This window comes from Castor canadensis, chromosome 1, assembly GCF_047511655.1.
Source record: "Castor canadensis chromosome 1, mCasCan1.hap1v2, whole genome shotgun sequence".
Taxonomy (NCBI): domain Eukaryota; kingdom Metazoa; phylum Chordata; class Mammalia; order Rodentia; family Castoridae; genus Castor; species Castor canadensis.
The window spans coordinates 192323067-192347443 of record NC_133386.1 but is presented as its reverse complement, the minus strand read 5'-3'; the positions used below and the strand labels follow the sequence as shown (position 1 = coordinate 192347443).

General features: G+C 33.5%; 2 protein-coding genes across 2 annotated transcripts; both read right to left on the bottom strand.

The window, feature by feature from the left end:
• Positions 1-720: 720 nt before the first annotated feature.
• Positions 721-11240, bottom strand: LOC109702139 (olfactory receptor 8K3-like). Its single transcript, XM_074058585.1, has 3 exons — positions 11066-11240; positions 2990-3050; positions 721-1663 (listed from the first exon to the last, which is right to left on the bottom strand). The coding sequence occupies exons 1-3, from the start codon at positions 11238-11240 to the stop codon at positions 721-723; spliced, it is 1179 nt and encodes a 392-aa protein (XP_073914686.1).
• A 5320-nt stretch (positions 11241-16560) lies between these two features.
• Positions 16561-17502, bottom strand: LOC109702142 (olfactory receptor 8K3-like). Its single transcript, XM_074069169.1, has one exon. The coding sequence runs from the start codon at positions 17500-17502 to the stop codon at positions 16561-16563; it is 942 nt and encodes a 313-aa protein (XP_073925270.1).
• Positions 17503-24377: the final 6875 nt, after the last annotated feature.

Sequence of the window (24377 nt, the reverse complement as noted above, 5' to 3'; positions counted from 1 at the left end):
CATTGATGTATCCATTGTATACACAAAAAATGAATTATACAAAATAAGATGCTTTGCTAAAGTTATGAGTTGTTGATTAACCAAATGTGTTCAGGGCATTTACTTTCATATATGAAAGTAAGGGCAATAATAAGAATAAAAAGGAACCTAAAATCCTTAAGGAGAATAAGAACATTAGCACACATTCATATGATAGATTCCTTCAAATCTTCACACTGCAATGAGCCTCCTTGACATCATAGTCAAGTTTGATTTTAAAACAGCTCATAGACATATATGAACCCTAAAAATAGAAAGGTGGTATTTACCCCAAAAGAGATACCTATTTCATCATGAGCAAAAACTCACATGGATACTAAAAATTTTATTGTGGAGAATGCCACAAGGAACATTTCAGTCTTCTTTTGTACATAGTATCTTCTTTTATGGCCTTACAACATACAACTCTACAACCTGCTTATTTTCAATAAACCTCAATCCTGTTCTACTTTGCAGTCAATTCTAGTCAATTTTTATGTTTACATTTTAACTCCCTCGTTACTTAATTTATTTCACTCTTGTACACTAATGTTTTTATAATATTTGTAAAATTCGTTCATACCAAGAATACCATTAGGTAAATAAATGTTGTGCACAATTCTGCATGCTGTACCTACGGGAAGAAAACAGAGAAGGAATACATTTCAAAATTATTCAAAGAACTCACAATGCATGTAACTTTTAAGAAAAGACATTGCATATTTTTTTCAATACTCTTTGTAAGGCATATTTTACATCTTTGTTCCTCAGGCTATAGATCAAAGGATTCAAGATTGGAATAATGTGGGTATAAAATATAGAAGACACTTTATCAGTATCAGTGTAATGTCTGGACTTGGGCTGCACATAAATTAATATCAAACTTCCATAGAGGCCTGTAACCACTGCCAGGTGGGACCCACAAGTGGAGAAAGCCTTGAATCTGCCTTCTGTAGACTTCATCCTGAGAATGGCTATAAGGATGAGCAGGTAGGACACAAGGACAAGCAGAAGAGAGGAAATCAAGTCAAAGGTTGCTAAAATCAGAATTATCACTTCAATTTCATGAGTATCTGAGCACAGTAAATGTAACAAGGGGATACAGTCACAGAAGAAATGTTTGATGACATTGTAACCACAAAAGGATAAAGTGAAAATTTTTATAGTAACTAGAAGGGACACAAATATATTGTAGAGATAAGGAATTGCCACCAGCACCAAACATACCCTTTGTGACATGATAACTGTATAGAGTAATGGTTTACAGATAGCCACATAGCGGTCATAGGACATCGCAGACAGAATAAAAAGTTCACTGCCAATGAACAGAAGGAAGAAAGCTAGTTGTGTAGCACAAAAGTTGTAAGAGATCGTGTTTTGATTTACAACAAAATTTGCCAACATTTTGGGTCCCACAGCTGTAGAGTAACCAAGATCTGTGAGAGCCAGGTGTCTGAGAAAAAAGTATATTGGGGTTTGTAGCCTGCAGTCCACCATAGTGAGGATGATCATGCCCAAGTTGTCCACCACTGAGATCGCATAGATCATGAGGAACAGCACAAATAATGGAGCCTGCAGCTCAGGACGATCTGTGATGCCCATCAGAATGAATTCATTCACTGGTGTGAAATTGTGCTTCTCCGTCCTGGTTTATCAGAAAAACTATTCTGGATAAAGACATCAGCATAGCCAATAGCTTTCAAGTGTTGTCACCTGGAGGTGTTATTTATGCAAAATACTATAAATAGCATTCACCTATGTCTTCAATTTAGAATATGTTGAATACATACAGACTGATCCATGAATATACATAAATGCACATAGAAACAGAGTTAGATATGTATTTCTCTCTAAGGTGATTTTTTTCTCACACAAAATTATTGTTCAATTTTGTTGAAGCATATATTGCTTTTCCTAACTTGGAGTTAAACTGCTACTGGCATGTAATCTTAATAGGCTGTTAACATGGTAAATATCCTTTGATTTCTAGTGTCCAGCCCCAAACAATGTCCACAACAATAACCTTGTTTAAGGTTAAGAAATCTTATTAGGCCAGTAGGTAATATGTAGATGGATCGATACATAGATAGATAGATACATAGATAGGTGGATAATAGATAGATAGAAAGATAAATAGATGCATAATAGAGAGAGGTAAATAATTAATAAATGAAAGGCAGAAATATTTGTATAGATTCTGAAAACAAAAATAAGTGTTTAAAGATTGTTAAAAGTTTTGGTGTTAGACAAATATATTAGATAATTATTTTACTATTCTTTTAGTTTTCTGTTTGTTTTTAACTGCAGTGATGATAATTATTATGTTCTATCACACAATAAATAGTCCAATTATACAATAATAGTTTCTAATAACAAGTCACCAAAATGCATACAAAAGCCTATGAAAACACAGACCTATAAAAATCATTATAATTATATATGTACAACTGAAAATGTTAAGAAACTTGATAAATATTGGACAAATGTATGTGTTAAAAACCCTACACCAGAACACACAAAAATTGTCTTTAGTTGAATAAACAAACCAGGAGACAATAAATAGATAAATGATGGATATATAGATATGACAGATAGATAGATAGTGTTGTTTGAAAAAATGAAGCATGATCAAATGATTCAGTGTTTCCATTGTATCTGGAAACAGTTCTCAAGGAACATGCAAAATCTCTGAACAGGACTTAACTTCTTTGTCAGGGCCAAAGTAATGTATAGATGTAAAACAGTCAACTACGACAAAATACATGCAAATTTTTCTACTGTGTAACTCATTCTTCTCCCACTTAATTTCATAATTAAAATTAGAGAATTATTGTGCTATTGTTTTTCAATAATCAGCTTCTATTATTTATGATTTTAATAACATTTTACTATAAATGACATTCATATTAACTTACTGAAAAATCTTATTCTTGCCATGTGGGCATTTCCATGATAACTGAAATATACTTACCTGTATGTAATGCACTTGATGCACTTTATTGTGACAGAGGAACCTGGGACTATGAAGAAATCTGAACAAATTAGGGGAGAAAAAAGGTCATTGGTCTTGGTTTTATTCAATGAAGACCCATAAAATTTTCTTTGGATAAAGTGGTACTATATTTTCAAGAAAAGAAAGTTGGAAATTGTTATAATAAATTATATAATATGATGCATTATATAAAACTTTTATTATGGTACACAACACCATAGAGACAAAGAAAATTCAGTGAAGGTAATAAATATGTGGATACTTGAATATATTTTTAAATTCTCTGGGCTTCTTCCAAATATGACACACCACATTAAGAAGTCAAGTATATAAGCAAATAAAAGATATCTTAATATTTCTAATAGCCCAAAAATTAAAAAGTATATCACAGAAACAGCTGAATGATAACTTAAGGAATATTACTGATATGAAAAGTTGTGAACATCAGTTGTTATAAAACATTTTTTAAAAAATAGAAATGGTATATTTTATTACGGAAATTGTAGGGAGAACACCTGTGCCTGAACTACAAGAAAATATATGAAACCATACAATTTTACAATATTATATGTAAAACTGATTTAATTTTAATTACACTTACCTCACTTAAAGTATTATTTGATTGGTATTGCAACCTGATATCCTGTCTTATCCTATTCAAACATCTTTCCTGTATGAAATACAGCAAAGCCCATCATGTTAGAATGTTTGATGAATATCTTCAATAGATGCAATCAGAAACACTTTAAATCCAGTTTCTGTTTAAATCATGAAATACCTCAAAATAATCTGCACATGTAATGTGAGGACCAATATTCTTTAAGGCAAAGAAAGTAAAGGAGTTTCCTCTCAACAGTTTGGTAGTTTAGTGGAAAGAAACAAATTGCTTTCTCAGATTTAATATCATTGTTCAGAGCTCACTTATTTTTAAAGCTATACTGTATAAAAAAATTAGTCAAATCAAATTGAGAAATGAAAATGTCATATCATCATAAAAGTGGATACTTAAAATAGCCCCTAACAGTGAAAGAAACTTTCCCTGTGAATGTGGAAGCTTTCATGATCTCCTTAGTAGGAGATCAGGAATGAGTATCAATGGTGCATTTATTTATATAACTTATGGGAGGTTCACACACTAGATCCTCAAGTACTTAAATCTTGTTTCATTTTCTGCCTCTTAAAAAAAAATCCCATTCCTTTTATGTTTCATTTCCCTTCATTTTTGCCATCTGTTAGATTAAAAAAAAAAAGAAGATGCTTTTCAACAATTGACGTCTCTGAGAGAGAGGTTGTTAAACAAGTATTCAAAAACTTATATGAAAAATAAAGGAGAGAGGTCCTACAGCTGCTCAGGAATCATGGCACTACATGAAACCTTTTCCCTTTGTTACCTGTGATTAACCCTCTCTCTTGATTATTCCATAAATTTCTTAACATGTGGGTTTCAGGAGAATTTATGGATTTTTTTTAACTTTATAAACACTCCCTGGGGAGTTGCCAAGCAATTTGTTGATTAACCCAACAGCATTACAATATTTAATGAAATGCCTGGAGGTTGTGCACTAATTCTCTGGGAGAATTTGAATTTGAATTCATTTACTTGTCAGAACCAATAAACCCACTCTATAGGTGCACTTTAGAAGGGTTGGTACTGGAAGCTCTGAAGCTTATATTCCCATTTTCATTGCCGAAGAATTCTACTAAACACATGGAAACAACTTAAATATCCATTCGTGGATGAATGGGTGAAATATTATTCAGACTTAAGAAATGATATCCTGCATTATGCTACCACATGCTGAAGGGCATGAGACTGAACAAAATGCACCAGTCACAGATGTACAAATACTGCATTATGCCACTTTCATGAGGTATATATGAGAATAAGATGTGAAGTGGTGACTGCCAAAGAGGTTGTTATGGGAGAAGTAAGAAGTTGTCAATGAATGCACACAATGTCTCAATTATGCAAAATAATTCAGTTCCAGAGGTCTATTGTGAGACGCTGTGCTTACTGTCAACAGGACTATATCACACATTTGAAATATTAACAGTGGAGTTTTAATGTTAAGCATCATAAGATAAATTAAAAAAAAAACTGGAGTGAAGTACCAATGCATGTTACAATAGGTAGGAATCTTGAACACATTCTATCAATCCAATGCATCCAGGCCACAAAGGTCATCATTACTATGCATCTTTTATTTGAAGTTTCCAGTGTAGAAAAATCCATACAGATGAAAAATTAATCATCAGGAGTTGAAGGACATGAGGAATAGAGACAGATTATTAAATGAGTAATTTGTGGTGATGGAAAAGGCTTAGAACTTTTTTCCAAAATCTTAAATTATTTTTAAAAGGTTACAAAAACCTAGAGCAACTAAATAACTAAGTATTTGGAAGGCCATCAACAGATGTAAGAGGTGCTCAAACTGCTTTTGCTAAAAACCACTGACTCCTTATTTGGGCCCATGAATTAACCAAAAACAGAAGAAAAGCTTAGCATCTCTGCATCTCCATTTGTACCTTTTGTCCTTTGCTCTGAGTCATTCACTCCTGCAGATATTATCTTTATGACAAGAGACCAAAACTATCCCAAAGGAATGAGCAGCGTCTTGTATGACAGACCACCCTTCAAATGAGGACAATTAACCATCATGATAAGGATGCAATCTGAAGCAGGGGAAGTCATCTCTTGGGAACCAAATAGCTCCCCTCAAGTGATGAAAGCGATAACAACTTCTCTGGAACCCACAGAACCAGAACTGAAATAATGTCCAACCAGGCCACACCTATGACTGGGACTGTTTGACTATGTATACCTTTTGTCCCCTGCCTTAATCCCTTGTCTATTTAAATCTAAAGCTCCTGGTTTTACCTCGAAGATGGCTAAAGATAGGCACAGTGGTTACTTTGTTAGACCACATATTTCCCAAGATTAAACATTTAAATGCCCCAAACTGTGTACTATACAAAGCTAAGACATTACTTATAACTTTAAAATATTATTAATATGGATATGTTAGTATTCACAGAATGTATAAGGCTTCAAAAATATATCCTTAGCTTAATTCTTCTATGGCTATGGCATTAGGGAAAAGGGTAAGAATCTTAGGTCATGTAATAAAGCTTTCTCTGCCCTTTACCATGTCTCTTTATTTGGCATAAAAGGCAAGTGGTGAGACCTGACATGTGGAAGCCCAAGAGTTTGGACCTTGGGCCCAAGACACAGGTTTCAGAGAGGTATAAGACATAATCCGTCCTGTTTCAATTTCTGCCTTGATTGATGAAAGTAAATACATCTGATTGGATGTACAGCATTGTAAATCTAACAATTGCCAATAAAAATAAAATTAACCTTACAAAATAGTCAGCTTTATGTCATGTGAATTTGACTTCAATATTTAATTATAAATGATCTCAGATACAATTTTGTGTGTTTATCAGCAGTGTTATTTTTAGTATATATATATATATATATACATACTGTGGTAATGGGGCTTGAACTTTGAGCCTCCTGCTTGCTGGCAAGCACACTATCACTTGAGCCATGCCCCAAGTTATTTCTGCTTTTAGTGTTTTACAGATAGTGTTTATCTTTTTTCAGGTTTGCCTCAGACTTCCATCCTTCTACCTTCATCTCCTGAAGAAGGTGGTGGTGCCACCACCACACATAGAATTTTTTTTTTTTTTTGGTGTTACTGGGTTTGATCTCAAAGCTTTGTTCTTGCTAGCCAGATACCCTTCAGCTTGAACTACAAACCCACCAATTATTTTTGAGACACAGTCATGATGACTTTTTGCCCTGGCTGACATTGAACCTTGATCATCCCTGTCTCTGCCCCTTGAGTAGCTTGGACTACAGGTGTGCTGGCCCAGCCTAATTATATATTTTGCCTGTATCATTTGTATGAATTCTTAACAAATATCTTGTGTTTGCTCTATGAAATGAGAAAATTTTGTTTTAATTACTTCATGATAGCTTTCAGTTTACAGAGGTTCAAATTTGGTAGTCAGAATATTTTGTATTTGCCAAGTACCAAAATTTAAGAAAATATACAATGAATGGGAATCCTACTAATCTTAAATATTCTCTTAAATGTCAGAACTACTACTCTGTATTTTCTTAAAATATTCTTTTATTTACTAACTAAATAAGAGTTCAAATGACTTTATATTCAAATTAGTCTTTATTTATCAAGATTTTATACTTCTTCTCAATCATGATCCTGTTCTCCAAGTTTTTTCTTTCCTGGAGTTGAACAATGTCTTCCACTTATCATTTGTATGCAAGTTGTTGTTGCTTAATTATAAATTTATGTATATAACAAAAATTTGTTTTCAGATATTTTTAAGAAAACTTGTATGCTGTGCCACTGAATGTCTCACTTTACAGATTTCTTTTTTTTCTATTGATTGAGTTTTTTCTATTGATTGAATCATACTAATTCGTTTAATTGGGTGTTATTCTCTTAATTTGAGGAATATATAAAATTATTAGAAATTTCTACTTATTTTACAAAATATGAAATTATATTTATATTACCATAAAATAGTGGAAATGTTTTCATTATGGCAACTCCTCTGCATTAATTTTAAGTCACCATGCTTTAGATTTGGGCCAATTATTTGAGCATTTAAGAGTGTTGATATCACTTTACATTTTAATTTTGTAATAATTATAAAAGTACATTACATATATTATACATAATGAGGATTCTGTCTTTGTACATTTTTTATGTGTATGCTTTGCCTTTTTTTGTATTGATGATGAGTCAATCATGCATCAATTCAACAGACGCATATCTGTATCTATTTTGTCAAATCTGGCATGTACTAGTACCATATTTGTGATTGATTTCCATGACACAGACTTGAGATTTAAAATACTAAATTCATAATTATATATAATTCTCAGGTGTGCATAAGGAATACTTTCATGCTAAACAATACATGTATACGTATGTATATATACAAACATACATGCATAAGTCTTTCAAGGTTGTCATTCTAAATAAAAAATCAACTATATAAATTCTTTACCAATGTCTATCTCAAGTAAAAATATGCTTTTATCATGCAATCATGCCAATGAATTATTTTTATTCATGTTTGTTTGGCTACAGAGATCATTTTATTACCTCATGCTATAACTTTCCATGGTATAAATTGAATGCCAGAATTTTAAATATTTCAAATAAGGAAAATCAAGGAAAATTTTAGAGAGGGCTATGGACGACAAATGTCCAGAAGCATGTACATGAATATATAACATACCACTCTTGCTATAAATATAGCAAAGTTCAAATTAGTGGATTATCTCTAGTTACTTCTTCCAACATGGATTTTCAGATTCATGCAGTCAATCATGGATCCTAACAAAAATATCTATGAGCAAAATATGAGGAAATTCAGCACAAGAAAGAAGAACAACAGGCCAATTTCATAACAGAGTAGACTAGACATCTTATGTCATAGTAAAAATAACAAATATACCATAATTTAAAATAAAAATTATTCTTTGCATTTTAAGTGGTTTGGTGAGTAATCTAGCATACAAAAATCAAGATCAAATTAGTAACAGAAAAATTTTTTTTCTTTATTCAATTATTCATATGTGTATACATTGTTAAGGCCATTTCTCCCTCCTGCTCCCCCAACTCCCCCTCCTCCCTCTCACCCCACCCTGTGAACCTGTTCTGTCCTTTTCTCCAATTTTGTTGAAGAGAAGACATAAGCAATAATAAGAAAGACATAGCATTTTTGCTAGTTGAGATAAGGGTAACTATACAGACAGATTCCTAGCACTGCTTCCATGTACAAGTGTATTATAATCTGAATTGATTCATCTCTACCTGACCTCCTCACTACTTCCTGGCACCTTCCCATATTGACCTCTGTCATTTTAAGGTTACTCTATTAGTTCCTCTGCCGTGGGGACATCAAACAGTTTCAAGTTTTGTGTTTCCTACCTATCCCCATTCCTCCTGCATGCACTCTTGTCTTAGCACGTGACCCAAGTCCGATAGCATTTCTGCATTTGCCCTAGATCTAAAGTCTGCATATGAGGGAGAACATATAGTTTTTGGTCTTCTGAGCCTGGCTAGCATAGCTCAAGATGATGTTCTCCAGTTCCACCATTTATTTGCGAATGATAAGATTTAGTTCTTCTTCATGACTGAGTAAAACTCCATTGTGTATGAATACCACATTTTCTTAATCCATTCAGCAGTAGTGGGGCATCTTGGCTGTTTCCATAACTTGGTTATTGTAAATAGAGCTGCAATAAACAATGATGTGCAGGTTCCTCCGGAGTAACCTGAGCTGCATTCCTTTGGGTATATCCCTAGGAGTGGGATTGCTGGATCATATGGCAGATCTGTTTAGTTTTTTTATGAAGCCTCCATACTGTTTTCCAGAGTGGTTACACTAGCTTGCATTCCCACTAGCAGTGTATAAGGGTTCTTTTTTCCCCACATCCTCATCAACACCTGTTGTTGTTGATGTTTTTGATGATAGCTATTCTAAAAATTTTTAAATTAAAATTAAAAAATTTTAAAAAGAAAAACCAAGTTTCTTTACAGAATTTGTGAAAATTTTCATTGAAGTTGTCAGAATTATAGATACACAAATTAGACAAAAGTGGGTGCTGCACAGAAGCCATGGGTTGATGAATACCCAAAAATGCTGAGTTAATAAGGTTTTATATAAAAAAGGACAAGCTCTGGTGAGAAAAAGATGGAATTTGACATCCTTAAGAGGAACGAGAGTATGGGAGCCCATTCACATAACAGATTCCTTCAATCGTCATGCTGCAATGAGCCTCCTGATACTACAGTTAAGTTTGATTTTAACACAACCCATAGAAATGTACAAAATGTATAAAAATATACGGGAAGACTGTCCTTATACAAAGAGAGCTACATACAGAAACAATACACCGATACAAGAAATTTTATTGAAATACCAAAGAATACCACCAAAAAAAGTCATTTTAAATACTCCTATATACATACTGTTCTTTCTCGCTACACTATGACATACAGCTCTGCAAACTGCTCTTATTGCTTATATACCTCAAACACTTTCTACTTAGCAATAGACTACACTGGAACATTAGGTTTACAATTTAGTCTCCCCTTCAAGGAAAGCAAATATCTTACTATTTTATTCTATAACATTTGGAATTTTGATTTGTTATATAGGCCTGCAGTTAAATATATACTGAACCCATTTATGCTTGTTACATTCTGGAAGAAAAGAGAGGAGGTTCACATTCCAATCTGATTCAAAGAACTCATATTGTGTAGAATTTTTAAGAGAAGACATGGGACATTTCCCCATGTCCTTTGTTCCTCAGGCTGGATATCAAAGGATTCAACATTCGAATAATAAGTGTATAAAAGATGAATAATATTTTACCAGTATCAGTGGAGTGACTGGACTTGGGAGCATTTACATAAATATCAAATTCCCATTGAAGTCTATGACCACTGTCAGGTGGAACCCACAGGTGGAGAATGGTTTATGCCTTCTCTTCTCAGAGTTCATCCTAAGAATGGCTGTAAGAATTAGCAGATAGGATAAAGGATGAGCAGAAGAGTAGAAATTAAATGAAAAGATGCAACAATGATAATTATCAATACAATTTTATTTGCATTTGAACAAAGCAAAGATGACAAAGGAATAAATTCACAGAAGAAATGGTGGATTACATTGTAGTCACAGAAAGTTGAAGTGGAAATCCTTAGTGTAACTAAAAGAGATAGGAATATATTGTACTGATAGGGATTTGCCACCAGTACCCAACACACCCACTGTGACCTGATGATTGCATACAGCAGTGGGTTACAGATGGCAACATAGTGGTCATCGGACATTGCAGACAGAATAAAAAGCTCAGTACCAATAAACACAGTAAAGAAAATAAGCTGTGTAGGAAAACCATAATATGAGATTTTGTTTTGATTTACAACACAATTCACCAACATTTTGGGTCCCACAACTGTAGAATAACCAAGATCAGTGAAAGCCAAGTGTCTGAGAAAAAAGTACATTGGGGTCTGCAGCCTGGAGCCACCTTGGTGAGGATGATCATCCCCAAGTTACCCACTGTTGCACTTATGTAGATGATGAGGAACAGCCCAAATAATGGAGGCTGAAGCTCTGGACAATCTGTAATGCCCACCAGAAGGAATTCAGTCAACATTGTTATGTTGTGTTTCTCCATTCAGGTTGTCAGAATACCTATTCTGTGCAGAGACATCAGCATGGTCAATTGCTTTCAAATATTATCACCTGGAGGATATTTATTTGTCAGATTTCTTATGAATAAGATGTACCCACTTTTCAATTTATGATATTTGCAAATGAGCACATATTTACATACAAGAATGTATGTAGAAATATAAACAGAAGTAGATCTATATTATATATCTAATTATATTTGATTTTACTCAGACAAAATATTATTCACTATTAGAGATACGTTTATTGTCCCAACTCAGAAAATAATTGCTATTGGCATCTAATGGTTTCAGACCTGTTAAGCTTATTGTATCCTACTATAGCTAATAATCAACCTCAAGCAATATCCACATAAGTGAACTTGTAACAATTTAATAAACCTTACTAGATAGTTAGTTAGATATTCAGACAGACAGATTGATAAGTAGATAATAGATAGATAGATGTTGATAGCTAGACAGATGATAGATAGATAGATAGATAGATAGATAATAGAGAGCATATTTAACCCACTTGTGCTTACTGCACACTCTGAAGGAAACAGAGCAGATTGCCATCCTGAACTAATTCCAAGTACTCATATTGCATTTAACTTTCAGAAAAGATATTGCACACATTCCATAGGTGATAGATACAGATAAAGTTGTATAACATTGTTAAATTTTTTGGTGTTACTGCTTAGAAAAGGGGAAGAAGAAACTGGGGGAAATGAAATATAATGAAAAGGGAAACATGTACAAAGTACACTGTGCTTGTATTTCATTGACCCAATGATCTCCCTGTCATAAAATTCCATCATTACAAACAAAACAAATATGTTCCTTAAAGGTTATTTGGAAGGATGAAGAATGACTGATGATCAAATAATTTGATGTGTCCAATGGCATCTAGACATTGTTCTCAAAGATGATGTTCTCATGTATTTTAGATATACACATGTATATATTATATGTACTGTTCTATATGCATGAAATAATATATATATAATTATTTTTGTTGATACTGGAATAGAATCTAAGGTATTGTACATGCTATGCAAACACTCTACTACTGTGCTACATCTCAGCCCTTCCTTTTTTGAGACAAGGTCTAGCTGACTGGCTCAGGTGGGTCTTGAATTTTCTACATAACGAGGTTGGTGGGACTTGGCAATCTTCTTGCCTTTGCCCACAAGTTCTGATATTTTTGCTTTTTAAGTGGTGACTATAATCTATTTGGAAGATCTTTCCTTCACATATGTATAGGTATATCTTTTGTGAGGGACTAAATTTCTGTTTCAGGTCTAAAATCATGAGTATATGAAGAATAATCAATTAGAACATTACACCTGAAAATTCTTTCAATCTCAACCTCACTCATCTCCCTATTCCTTAACTACAATTAGACAATCAATGTGTTATTGTACTGTATTATATATCTTCTATTTTATTTATATTTTTATTAACATCTTAAAGTAAGTTGTGATTATATTAATTTATTGGAAATTATTATTATTGCCCTGTGGGCTTTTTTATTACAACTGAAATATGCCTACCCATATGTAACACATCCTGTATACCTTATTCTGATGGATGAATCTGGGACTGCAAGAAAATCTGAGCAAATTAGGAGAAAGAGAGTTCCTTGGACTTGGTTTTGTACAATGAAGACTCATATCTTTGGATACAGATAATCAAAATAAATTTTGACAGAATAATAATAACTTTATAAAATTAGACATTGTATAAAATTTCATATGAACACGACACTGTAGAAGCAAACCAAAATATGTTAACAATCACATGTACAAGATTTCTTGAATATATTTTGCATTCTGTTCAATATGTCACATGAATATCTTCCAAATATGAAAGACTAAAAAAACAAACTGGTTATTTCTAATAGCCCAGAGATTAGCAAATGTAACATAGCTGCATGTGAATGGCATCTTAAAGTAAGATAATTATTATCTATATAAAAATTTTTGATCAATAACTATCCAAAAATTTTTTAAATAAATAGAAGTGACACACTTCCCAGTGAAAATTTTGGGACAGGAATCAGTGCATGATCTAGAAGCAAGTATAATACTGTACAGTTGTGCAATGTTATATAGGAAACTTGTATGGAAATATCACAGTGAAACCCCTTTGTGTAATTAATATGTGCTGATAAAAACAGAAAAGATAAAGAAGTAAAGTTGGATGACAAAAAATAAAAGAAAACAATGAATAGAGAATAATTTAAAATTATACTGAGAGAAGGAAGGGAAATCACAACTATATAAATATATCTTTGAACTACAGGTTTCTTTGAACTAAAAATGAGTTTCTTTGGAAGCAAGGTTGAACATGTGTGACTAAAGTAGAGATCCTTTTCAGGTTTTTCTTCTAGGATCTGGGTGATGAAGAAGGAAAGCATATTTTAAAAAGCTTCACAGAGTGGTAGAATTCCAAAGAAAACCAAGCAAAAGCCGAGTAGGGACACGGGAATCTCATAATGAAGGACAAATCTGCTCTGGGAGGATCCAAATCTGCCAGTCAGTTCTATTTTATTCCATGAGCTAGGCTTTTTGTTACACTTACACTTAAATATAATCTTAAAAAATGTTGATGACATTCTTTAAGAATGTCACTTACACTTAAGTATAATCTTAAAAAATGTTGATGATATTCTGTGAAGATTAAAGAATGGGTGTCATGCTTGTGCTATGGAAGAAATAATAAATAAGGAAGACATTCACTCATGATCAGCCCTTTGAAGTCATGAGGAATTTGAGCACATTATCTGCGGTGTCTGAACCACAGTCTGTGTTTAGATTGCTGGATGGACCTAAGAATGGAGAAGTTTGTTTTGAAGTGCAATCAAGTACCAATGACTCCATGGAAAATGACCTAGGCTTATAGGATCATGGTATTTTTAGGATTATGAGAAGATTATTCAAATTAGTCTGATATAAAAACTTTATTTATAATCATGACTTTGGCAGTCTCTATAATTTGACATAGATGGAGATTAATATAGTCATATACACCATTTCATGTGAAATTACATAAGTATGTACCTGTGCATGTTTACTTTGTGCATATTTGTATTAGTGTTAATGTACATATATGTATAAATAAACATTAAAATGTATGAACTTTGGAAAAAACAAAAGGATGATACAGTTTTTTTGTTTGTACAAAAGTGTCAGAATGAAAAGCCCATGAGCTTCATTTTAAAATGTTCACAAAGAAAATTCCACTAAAAAATTTAAACATTTTGATCAAATGCTCCTAATTTTGACTTACACACTATCACTCTCAATTTCAGTCAATGTAAAAATATCATTAATTGATGAGTTTTCACATTGCTCTTTGATCCATTGGGGGTAAAATTTATTAGTGTTTTCACTGTAATATTGTCAAACATGTATGTAATGTACTTTAATGAAATTCACACCCTCAATTGTTTTTTCTTATTTCACCATCTTCATACCCCCTTTTCAAATGTTTTTTGGTGAGTTTCATTGTGATATTTTCATACATACCCTTAATGTACTTTCATCATATTCATCTTCCCATCAACCTCTCCTTTCCCCTTCCCCTATCACGTTGGTTCTCCCCAAACAGTTACATTTTTATAATCATGTCATATTATTACTAGTAGTATCCTTTTAGGTCTTGATTCTGCATATGAAAGAAAACCTGTGATATTTGTCTTTTACACAAGTATTATTAATGTCTTTAGAGGGGAGACAAAGAATAATCATTCTTTAAAGAAGAACATGCAGTAAGAAGTCAAGATCAAGCAAGAAAGGAGAAAAAAAAACCAAGCAAAATTATTGAAGCTTTCATGTCAGAACTGAAGATATTTATCATAATTTCACTCATATACAGCATTCACTAAAGCAATATTAGATGCTATGCTGAGACTACGAGCTATTTAAATGTTAAACACATTGAGTTAGTAGGCTCCACTTGGGCCCATACATGAATATAAGTGCAGTCCATGGAGGAAAAAAAAAAGGATTCTAACATCTCCACAAGGAAAAAAGGCATTTGAGCACATGCATGTGACTGATTTCTTAAAATCAATACCTTACATTAAATCTGATATGAAATTGTGACCAAGTTTGATTATCACATAATTCATTGCAATGTGTGAATTTTTAAATAAGAATAATGGATTTGCAGAAAAAATGTGTGGACATGGGAAATTTTATTATAATAATGGAAAATATGACAGCAACAATTTGGATGCTCTTTTGTACCTGTTATCATTTCTCACAGCATATAATTCTGCTCCCTTTGCTTTTCTTTAATTTCTAAACCCACTGTTTGAGAATATCACACTTTTTTTTTTATAACTTTAACTTTTTATTTTATTTTATTTTTTTCATTTTTCTTTTATTATTCATATGTGCATACAAGGCTTGGTTCATTTCTCCCCCCTGCCCCCACCCCCTCCCTTACCACCCACTCCACCCCCTCCCGCTCCCCACCTCAATACCCCGCAGAAACTATTTTGCCCTTATCTCTAATTTTGTTGTAGAGAGAGTATAAGCAATAATAGGAAGGAACAAGAGGTTTTGCTGGTTGAGATAAGGATAGCTATACAGGGCATTGACTCACATTGATTTCCTGTGCGTGGGTGTTACCTTCTAGGTTAATTCTTTTTGATCTAACCTTTTCTCTAGTTCCTGGTCCCCTTTTCCTATTGGCCTCAGTTGCTTTAAGGTATCTGCTTTAGTTTCTCTGCATTAAGGGCAACAAATGCTAGCTAGTTTTTTAGGTGTCTTACCTATCCTCATCCCTCCCTTGTGTGCTCTCGCTTTTATCATGTGCTCATAGTCCAATCCCCTTGTTGTGTTTGCCCTTGATCTAATGTCCACATATGAGGGAGAACATACGATTTTTGGTCTTTTGAGCCAGGCTAACCTCACTCAGAATGATGTTCTCCAATTCCATCCATTTACCAGCGAATGATAACATTTCGTTCTTCTTCATGGCTGCATAAAATTCCATTGTGTATAGATACCACATTTTCTTAATCCATTCATCAGTGCTGGGGCATCTTGGCTGTTTCCATAACTTGGCTATTGTGAATAGAGAATATCACACTTTTGATCATTATGTTTATACATCACCTACCATCCTTTAAGAAAGAAAATTATTTTTCTCTTTTCAATTATATTTACAAAGCATTTATAAGCGAGATTGTTAAAGAAAGGACAATCTATAATATATATAAATGCATTTATGCTTTCTATACACTCTGGAGGAAAACAGTATCAGTTCATACCAAAACCATATTTCTAGGATTTATATAGTATACAACCTTTAAGAAAAGACACTGTCTATTTTTTTCCATGTCCTCTGAAAGGCAAATTTTACATCTTTGTTCCTCAAGCTGTAAATCAAGGGATTCAACATGGGGATGACCAGGGTATAAAATATGGAAGCCACTTTATCAGTGTCAAAGGAATGACTGGACTTGGGCTGCACATACATAAATATCAAAGTCCCATAGAAGACTACCACCACTGTCATATGGGACCCACAAGTGGAGAATGCTCTATTCCTTCCCTCTGCAGAATTCATCCTAAGAATGGCTGCAAGAATGAGAAAGTAGGACACAAGTACTATCAGAAGAGAAGAAATCAAATTAAAAGCTGATAAGAGCAACATCATTACTTCAAGTTCATGAGTATTTGAGCATAGCAAAGTTGACAAGGGGAGACTGTCACAGTAAAAATGGCTGATGATATTATAGCCACAAAAGGGTAAAGTGAAAATCTTTATGGTGATTAGAAGTGACACAAATGTGCAATAGAAATAGGGAATTGTCACCAGTAACCAACATACTCCTTGTGACATGACAACTGTATAGAGGAGAGGTTTACAGATGGCTACATAACGGTCATAAGACATTGCAGACAGAATAAAAAGTTCACAAGCAATAAATACAAGAAAGAAAGCTAGCTGTGTAGCACAAAGTTGATAGGAAATTATATTTTGGTCTACAACAAAATTTACCAACATTTTGGGTCCCACAGCTGTAGAATAACCAAGATCTGTGAGAGCCAGGTGTCTGAGAAAAAAGTACATTGGGGTCTGTAGCTTGGAGTCCACTATGGTGAGGATGATCATGCCCAAGTTGCCTACCACTGAGATCACATAGATGATGAGGAGCAGCACAAATAATGGAACCTGCAGCTCAGGACGATCTGTGATGCCCATCAGAATGAATTCACTCACCGCTGTGAGATTGTGCTTCTCCATCCTGGTTTATCAGAAAACCTATTGTGGATAGCGACATCAGCATAGTCAATACCTTACTCACACTGTCACCTTGGGTACTTTCAATATGCAAACTAGTGTTAATGAGATACATTCAAACTTTTAAATTTAGAATATTTGAAAATAAAGACATTTCATCTATGTCTGTATATACAAATGCAAATATATATGCTGATATGTTCATATATGTATATATTTACGGAGAGATGAGAGAGAAAGAGAGAGATTAGTAGTTCTCATCTAGACTTGTTTTACTCACCAAATACCAAGTAACATTCAATGTCTAGAGGTATTTAGTTTTTCCCAATAGGGAAGTGAGCTGCCACTGAATTATAATTACTAGAAGTCAGTTAATGTGCTAAATATCATGTTATATCTTATATCTAACCCCAAACAAGATTCAGCCAAATATCAATAGTTCCACATTTGAAAATCCTAGAGCGATAGAAAGATTGAAAGAGATATAGAATAGAGATGTATGTATTCAAAAGAGATAAAAGTTTTTAAATTATAGATACTTTGGATGCCATACATTTTCATAATTTTATGACTTCAGCTTTTCTATTTATCTTTCATATAACTTCAATGGCAGTAAGTCATTAATTATACTCAGTATGGAAAAATTCCTACACCAATTATAAGAGTATCTAATGATAAACTTAAAAATGCATAAATCTCTGTACTGCAAAACATAGACCTCTAAAATTGTTATATCTATAGGTAAACCAGTTGAGAGCATTAAAACACTTTGTAAATATTAGTCAGATGAATGAATAAGTAACATTAAAAACATACTTGGAATTGTCTTTATATGAAAAAATAATACAGAACTTACTCATGTACATACAATCCTTATATTTTAGTATAGTGTCTGAAAACATTAGGTAAATCATACTTCAAACTCTTTATTCACATATATAAAACAAACTGTACTTGCAAGGTTTGGGGGAAGAATGAAAAAGGATTACATGATTCAGTGGTGGTTCTATGCTACCTGGAAATAGTTCTCAAATACCATGTGCATCTGTATTTTCTTAATGATGAGAGTAACTTACCTGAAAGATATTCTCTTTACATATGTATATGTATATCCTACTGGACAGTGAGTTAACTTCTTTGTCAGGTCTAGAATGGTGAATAGATGAAGAATAGGTTAAATAGTATGCAGCATATGCAATCCATCCCAATATCTACCCTAAATCTACAAAAATAAAATTGAACAGTGTGCTTTAGTTTTGTATTACTTTTCTTCTATTTTCATAATTTTAATAAAATGTTAGTTTAAGTTACCTCTATGTAAATTTTCTTAAAGTATTACTCTTCCACTGGTGATATTTTCATTATAATTGAGATGTGCTTACTTGTATATATTAAGTCAGATGTACATTACATGAAAGAAGCTAGGAAACACTGAGGAAATCTGAGCAAATTAGGAGAGGTCATTAGAATTGATTTATGTATTGAAAATTCAAAATTCCTTTAGGACAAAATGGTAATATTTTGAGAAGAAAAAGGTTTAAAATTGTAATGACTCATAATGTATAAATATTTTACTATGGTATACAATTCCATAAACAAAAATTAAAATATAATAACATTCACAAAAAACATGGATTTCTGGATGTCATTTGAAATCCCTTGCATAACACCCACATGGGCATCATTCAAATATAATATAGGATATAAGGCAGACAAATGTGGGTAATCACAGAAAATGTATCAAATATCTCAAATAACTCAAGAAATAAAAAGCAGAACCCAGGGCTGACAGAGTAGCACAAGTGGCAGAGCACCTGCATAGCCAGTATGAGGCCTTGAGTTCAAACCCCAGTACTGCCAAAAAAACAATTATAAAAAGCAGAACTGAGTAGCATGGGGATGGCATAGCAGTGTAAGTCCATTAATAATATCACAAATAATTAACAGCACCAATATTGACTGGTTAAAAAGAGAAATATAGAGATGATATACTTTATATGTAGAGTAGTAGAGACATAAGAATCTGAGCAAGCTCTGAGCAGACAAAAAAAATCCCCCAGTTTAAGAAGATTATGTATGTAGGTGATTACATGTCTGTTGCATTTCCAGTGCTGTGGACACCTGATATATTCTCATTCCCCATGCAGACTCCTTTCCTTTATTAAACATGAAAAATTGTATCAGATTATAATATGAGAGAAATACTTCAAAAAATACAAGAAGTCATCTAAGTCTTACTTTCTTTTGCACTGGCTTGCAATGATGAAAAGAAAAAATTAAGAGCACAGTGCACTTGAGTTTTCTACAAATAAGGAAAGGTGCAAACTATTTTTTCTCAATTGCTTTGGAGTTCAATGGAAAGAAGTAAATGCTTTTTCACAGTTCAGTGTTTTTACTGAAGACATCAATTTAGTCTTTAAAACTACATTCAGAAAAATTTAGTCAGATTTCGGTGTAAACTGAATGCCTTATCATTACTTAAAACTAGACAATTGACTGTGTCCTGATACTTTAATAACATATTCTTAATTCTAGAAATCATCACATCTATGCATTTATAAACCTAGTTTCACAAAAAGAGCCTAGAGCCAAAAAATCAGAATTAGAGATTGAATTACTGCTGTTTCTGATTTTGTTTGTTAAAGAAGATCATATCCCTTTATCTCCTCTCAGTTTTGCCTCCATTATATATAAAATTACATATATACATAACTGAAAAGATGCTTATGAGCATTTACCCTCTAAATCTAGGCAAAAATGTGAAAGCTAATCTGAAGGACAAATGAGACAGGTCCTGTTGCTATTTCTGCTGAGGCATCATGGAGTCATAGAAAGACAGAAATGAATCAGAAATGGCAAAGCCAGAAAGAAAGGTGAGCATTTCTGTACATGCTGGTAACATCAGGCATCATAAGAAACTGTTTTTCTTTTTTACCTGCAATGAAACCACTCTCTTGATTTCCCCACGTGCTCCTTAAGATGGGATGTTTGAGATTAATTTATGTATTTTTTAGAACTTTTGAGAATCACCCAGAGGAGATGCCAGGAAATTTGGTGATTATCCCTAAAGCATTTGAGAACCTAATGAAATGCCTAGAGGTTATCCACTAATTGTCAGGGACATTTGGCTTCCAACTGTGATTGTATGTATGTGTTTAGTTATTTATTTTATAATCCAGCCATCCTATTTATGAGTATTTCTGCAACAGTATTGGTGTTAGCATGTCAAAATTATATTAGTACTCTCAAGTTTATTGCAACATAATTTATAACAGCCTAAATGTGAAAAAAAGCCTGAAATATGCACTTACAGGTAAATGAATAAATAAAATGTGTTATATACTACAAAAATGGAATATTAGTCAACTTTAAAAATATAATATTTGATAACCTGGATGAACGTGGAGAACATTATGCTAAATGAAATAAGTCATTCATGAAAATGAATATTTTATAATTCCAATTACATTTTCAAAGGGCTTAAGATTGGGGTAGGTGGAGAGGTATTACTAAACACACACAAATCTCCAATTAGTGAGAGTGAAAGCTCCTAAGATTTGCATTACAACGTGTTTATAGTTAATGTTACTCTATTGCACTGCTGAAATTTTTAACAGTGTAGATTTCATGTTAAGCACAATAAAATAAAATCAGAACATAGAAGTTCCAACACATGTATAGCAGATATGGCTCTTGAAACATGAATTCAAAGCCACCAGGAGACAGAAGATTACCTTGCCTATAAATCCTTTACATGAAATATCCAGAAAAGATAAGTACCTGGGGATAGACAGCAGATTATCAGGGGCTGCAGGAAGTGTGGAATGGGCACTGTGTATGGATGGAAGTTTTATAACTCAATAGAGGTGGTGGTTGCATAAGGTAGTGAATGTCATCACAGTCATGAGCATGTTCCCTTTAAAATGAGTAATTGTATGGCATGTAAATTTACATCAAATTATTTTTAAACCTGCTTACACATAAAATTGCATGTTTGTTAATTTTATGTCTTTTTAATACCTAGTCAATTTTATGTTTTTCCCATATAATTTGCATGTTTATATATTCTGTTGTATTGATGATAATAAATTGTGTCTAATACATACAGTAAAATGATTGTTCTTTTAATTATTTTATGGAACTTTTACATATTCAGTGCTATTAAAATAGTTAAAAATGATAGTAATACAAAGTATTAAAATGGTTTGCATTTTCTAAATACCAAACTTGAAAAAATGGTTTCATTTACTTCTTTTTTTTTTAAGTGTCTTCTTCAATGCTGGTACACTCCTCATGACCCCTTTAGTTTTTGTTTATCATTGAAGTTTTTATTTCCCCTTCCAATTGTGAGGGATAGCTTGCTGAATATAGCAATCTTGTTTGGCAGTTATTTTCCTTCAGGGGTTGAAATACATCATTCAATGGCCTCCTTGATTTTACAGTTTCTGTTGAGAAATCTGATGGGCTTGCCTGTATGTGTTACTTGTTGATTTTCTCTTGTATCTTTCCATATTCTTTCTTTGTTCTGTGTATTTCATGCTTTGACTATAATATGACTTGGGGAGTTTCTTTTCTTATCTTGTCTATTTGGTGTCCTCAAAGCCTCTGGTAGCTGAGTGACCATCTCCTTTTCAAAACTGGGAACATTTTCTGACATTGTATTATTTTATTGAATATGTTTCTATGATTTTGACTTGTACCTCTTATTTTTCTATGACCATGATTCATAAGTTTGCTCTTTTAGTAGTATCCCTGTGGTTATGCATGTTCTATTCATGCATTTTATTATTTTTTTCTTTGTCTTTCTCAGAGTATTCCAATTTCTCTCCCCTACCTTCAAGCCATGACATTCTCTCTTCACCTTGATCCATTCTATTTGTGAGGCCTTTAACTGAGTTTTCTACTTAAACCACTAACTTTTTCATTTATGGAACTTCAATTCTTTTTCAGGATTTATATGTTTATTGAATTCCCTTTTCATTTCTTGTGTTATCTTTCTTAATTCATTGAGTAGTTGATATGTATTTTCTTTGAATTCATTGAATAGTTTATTTGTCTTCTCTTTGACATCAGTTGTTTATAAGTGTCTTCTTAAATTGTGTTGATTGTTTTTATTATTGTTCTCCTGAATTCATTGTTTGAGATTTCATTTACTCCACTCTCATTCAAGTCCATTACTGTGGGGTTGTTATCTTTTTTAAGAATAATGTTGCCTTGCTTTTCATATTTCTTGTATTTCTATGTTAGGAATTGTCCATCTGATAACAAGTTTCTGCTGGGAGTTTTTAATCACCTCTGGTCTTCGGTTGAAGCATTCTGAATGCTCTGGGTAGACTGGATAGTAGCAGGGTGGATGTGCAATTTCTCACTGCTAGACTTGTAGTATAGCTCAATAATAATGAATTCAGAAATTCCAAACAAGCTGAAGTAAGGATACATTGGGGATATCATTTATACTCCCAATAAGATTATATACAAAGGAACTAAGTTTCTTATAGGGTATGCTAGGGTTTTAGAAAATATTGAGGGTATAGGAGTTACAAATGAAGAAGTAAAAATGAAGGAGGGTAAGAGAAGGACAAATGAAAATGTAGAGAGGGAAAGAAGTATATGGGATGAGTACATGTGAAATAACAGTATGTGAAAAAGATAGAAAAAAAGAACAACAAAAATGAGAGTGAAATAAAATGAAATAAATAATTACATAAATAAATACAGTACAACTTTTTCTTTGCTAAGGAGGAAAGTGTCTATCAGTCATACTCATTCAGTTCAAGTGTTCCTTTCCAAACTCTGGTCCTCCAGGTTCTCCCAATGTATTTACTCCTGAATTGTTCTAGGCTTGGGATTGCCTGAGATTCTTCTCTGTGTATCCCTGAGTATAGTGACTAGTCCTCATATTACACTGTACCATAAGTAGTGGTTGGGTGTGTGGGGAATACCAGGTCCTAAAAGTATGGATTCCACAGGAGAGGGTCTGCTTCAATGTGTGGGACTGCTGTAGTCCTCTGCAGCACTTTTTGTGGTTGGGGCTGTTGTAGGTGTGTGTAGCAGCAACAGGGAGGTAGTGTCCTCTGTGGTTGCTATCAGGGATGATTGCCTCCAGGAGCTCTGTTTGCATTTGACAGTGCCTGAGGGCCTGCATCCTGGGTGGGGGACCCAGGTCCCACACTTGTAAGGTGTGTAGCTCCCAGTCATCTGGCACCAGTGTTTTTCTTTATGGTTTGGTGGGCACTGTGTTTACAACTTGGCAGTAGTAGTGTGGCTAGCTGTCCCCATTTCCATCTCCCTAGTCCCCCTCGATACCTCTCTGTAAGTCTAGTGGAATTTGTCCTCTCTGGAGTCTCACAGCTTGTCTCATGCCTAAGGATTTTATCCTGTGCTGGGGGGAACCCAGAATCTGCTCTGGTTGCGAATTAATTCCTGGTTGCTACAGTGATGTTGATATTTGTTGACTTTCCCCAGCCTGTAGATGCTTTCTCTAAGGTATGAATTGGCCTGGGGCTGTTCTGGGCTCCACTTAAGGGAGTTTTCCATTTTGGTTCTTTTATAAATCAAAACTCCAATAATTTTAATTTCTCCTGTTGTCTTTTGTTTTGTTTTATTTTATTTTTTTAATCTGATGTCCTCCCGTGCCTTACTACATTATTTGCCTTTCCTTATGACCTGAAGTTTTATTTCAGATTTTGGTGACACTAGAAAGTGGTGAGTATTTCTAATCCACAGTCTTGTTGTAATTTGTTATTTTGTTTTGATAGAATCTCACTATTTAGGCCAGCTTGGTCTCAAACTCCTGATATGCATGTCCTAGTCTCCTGGGTACCAGGATTACTGGTATGCACAACAATGCCTACCATTTTCCTGTTATTTTATGATTC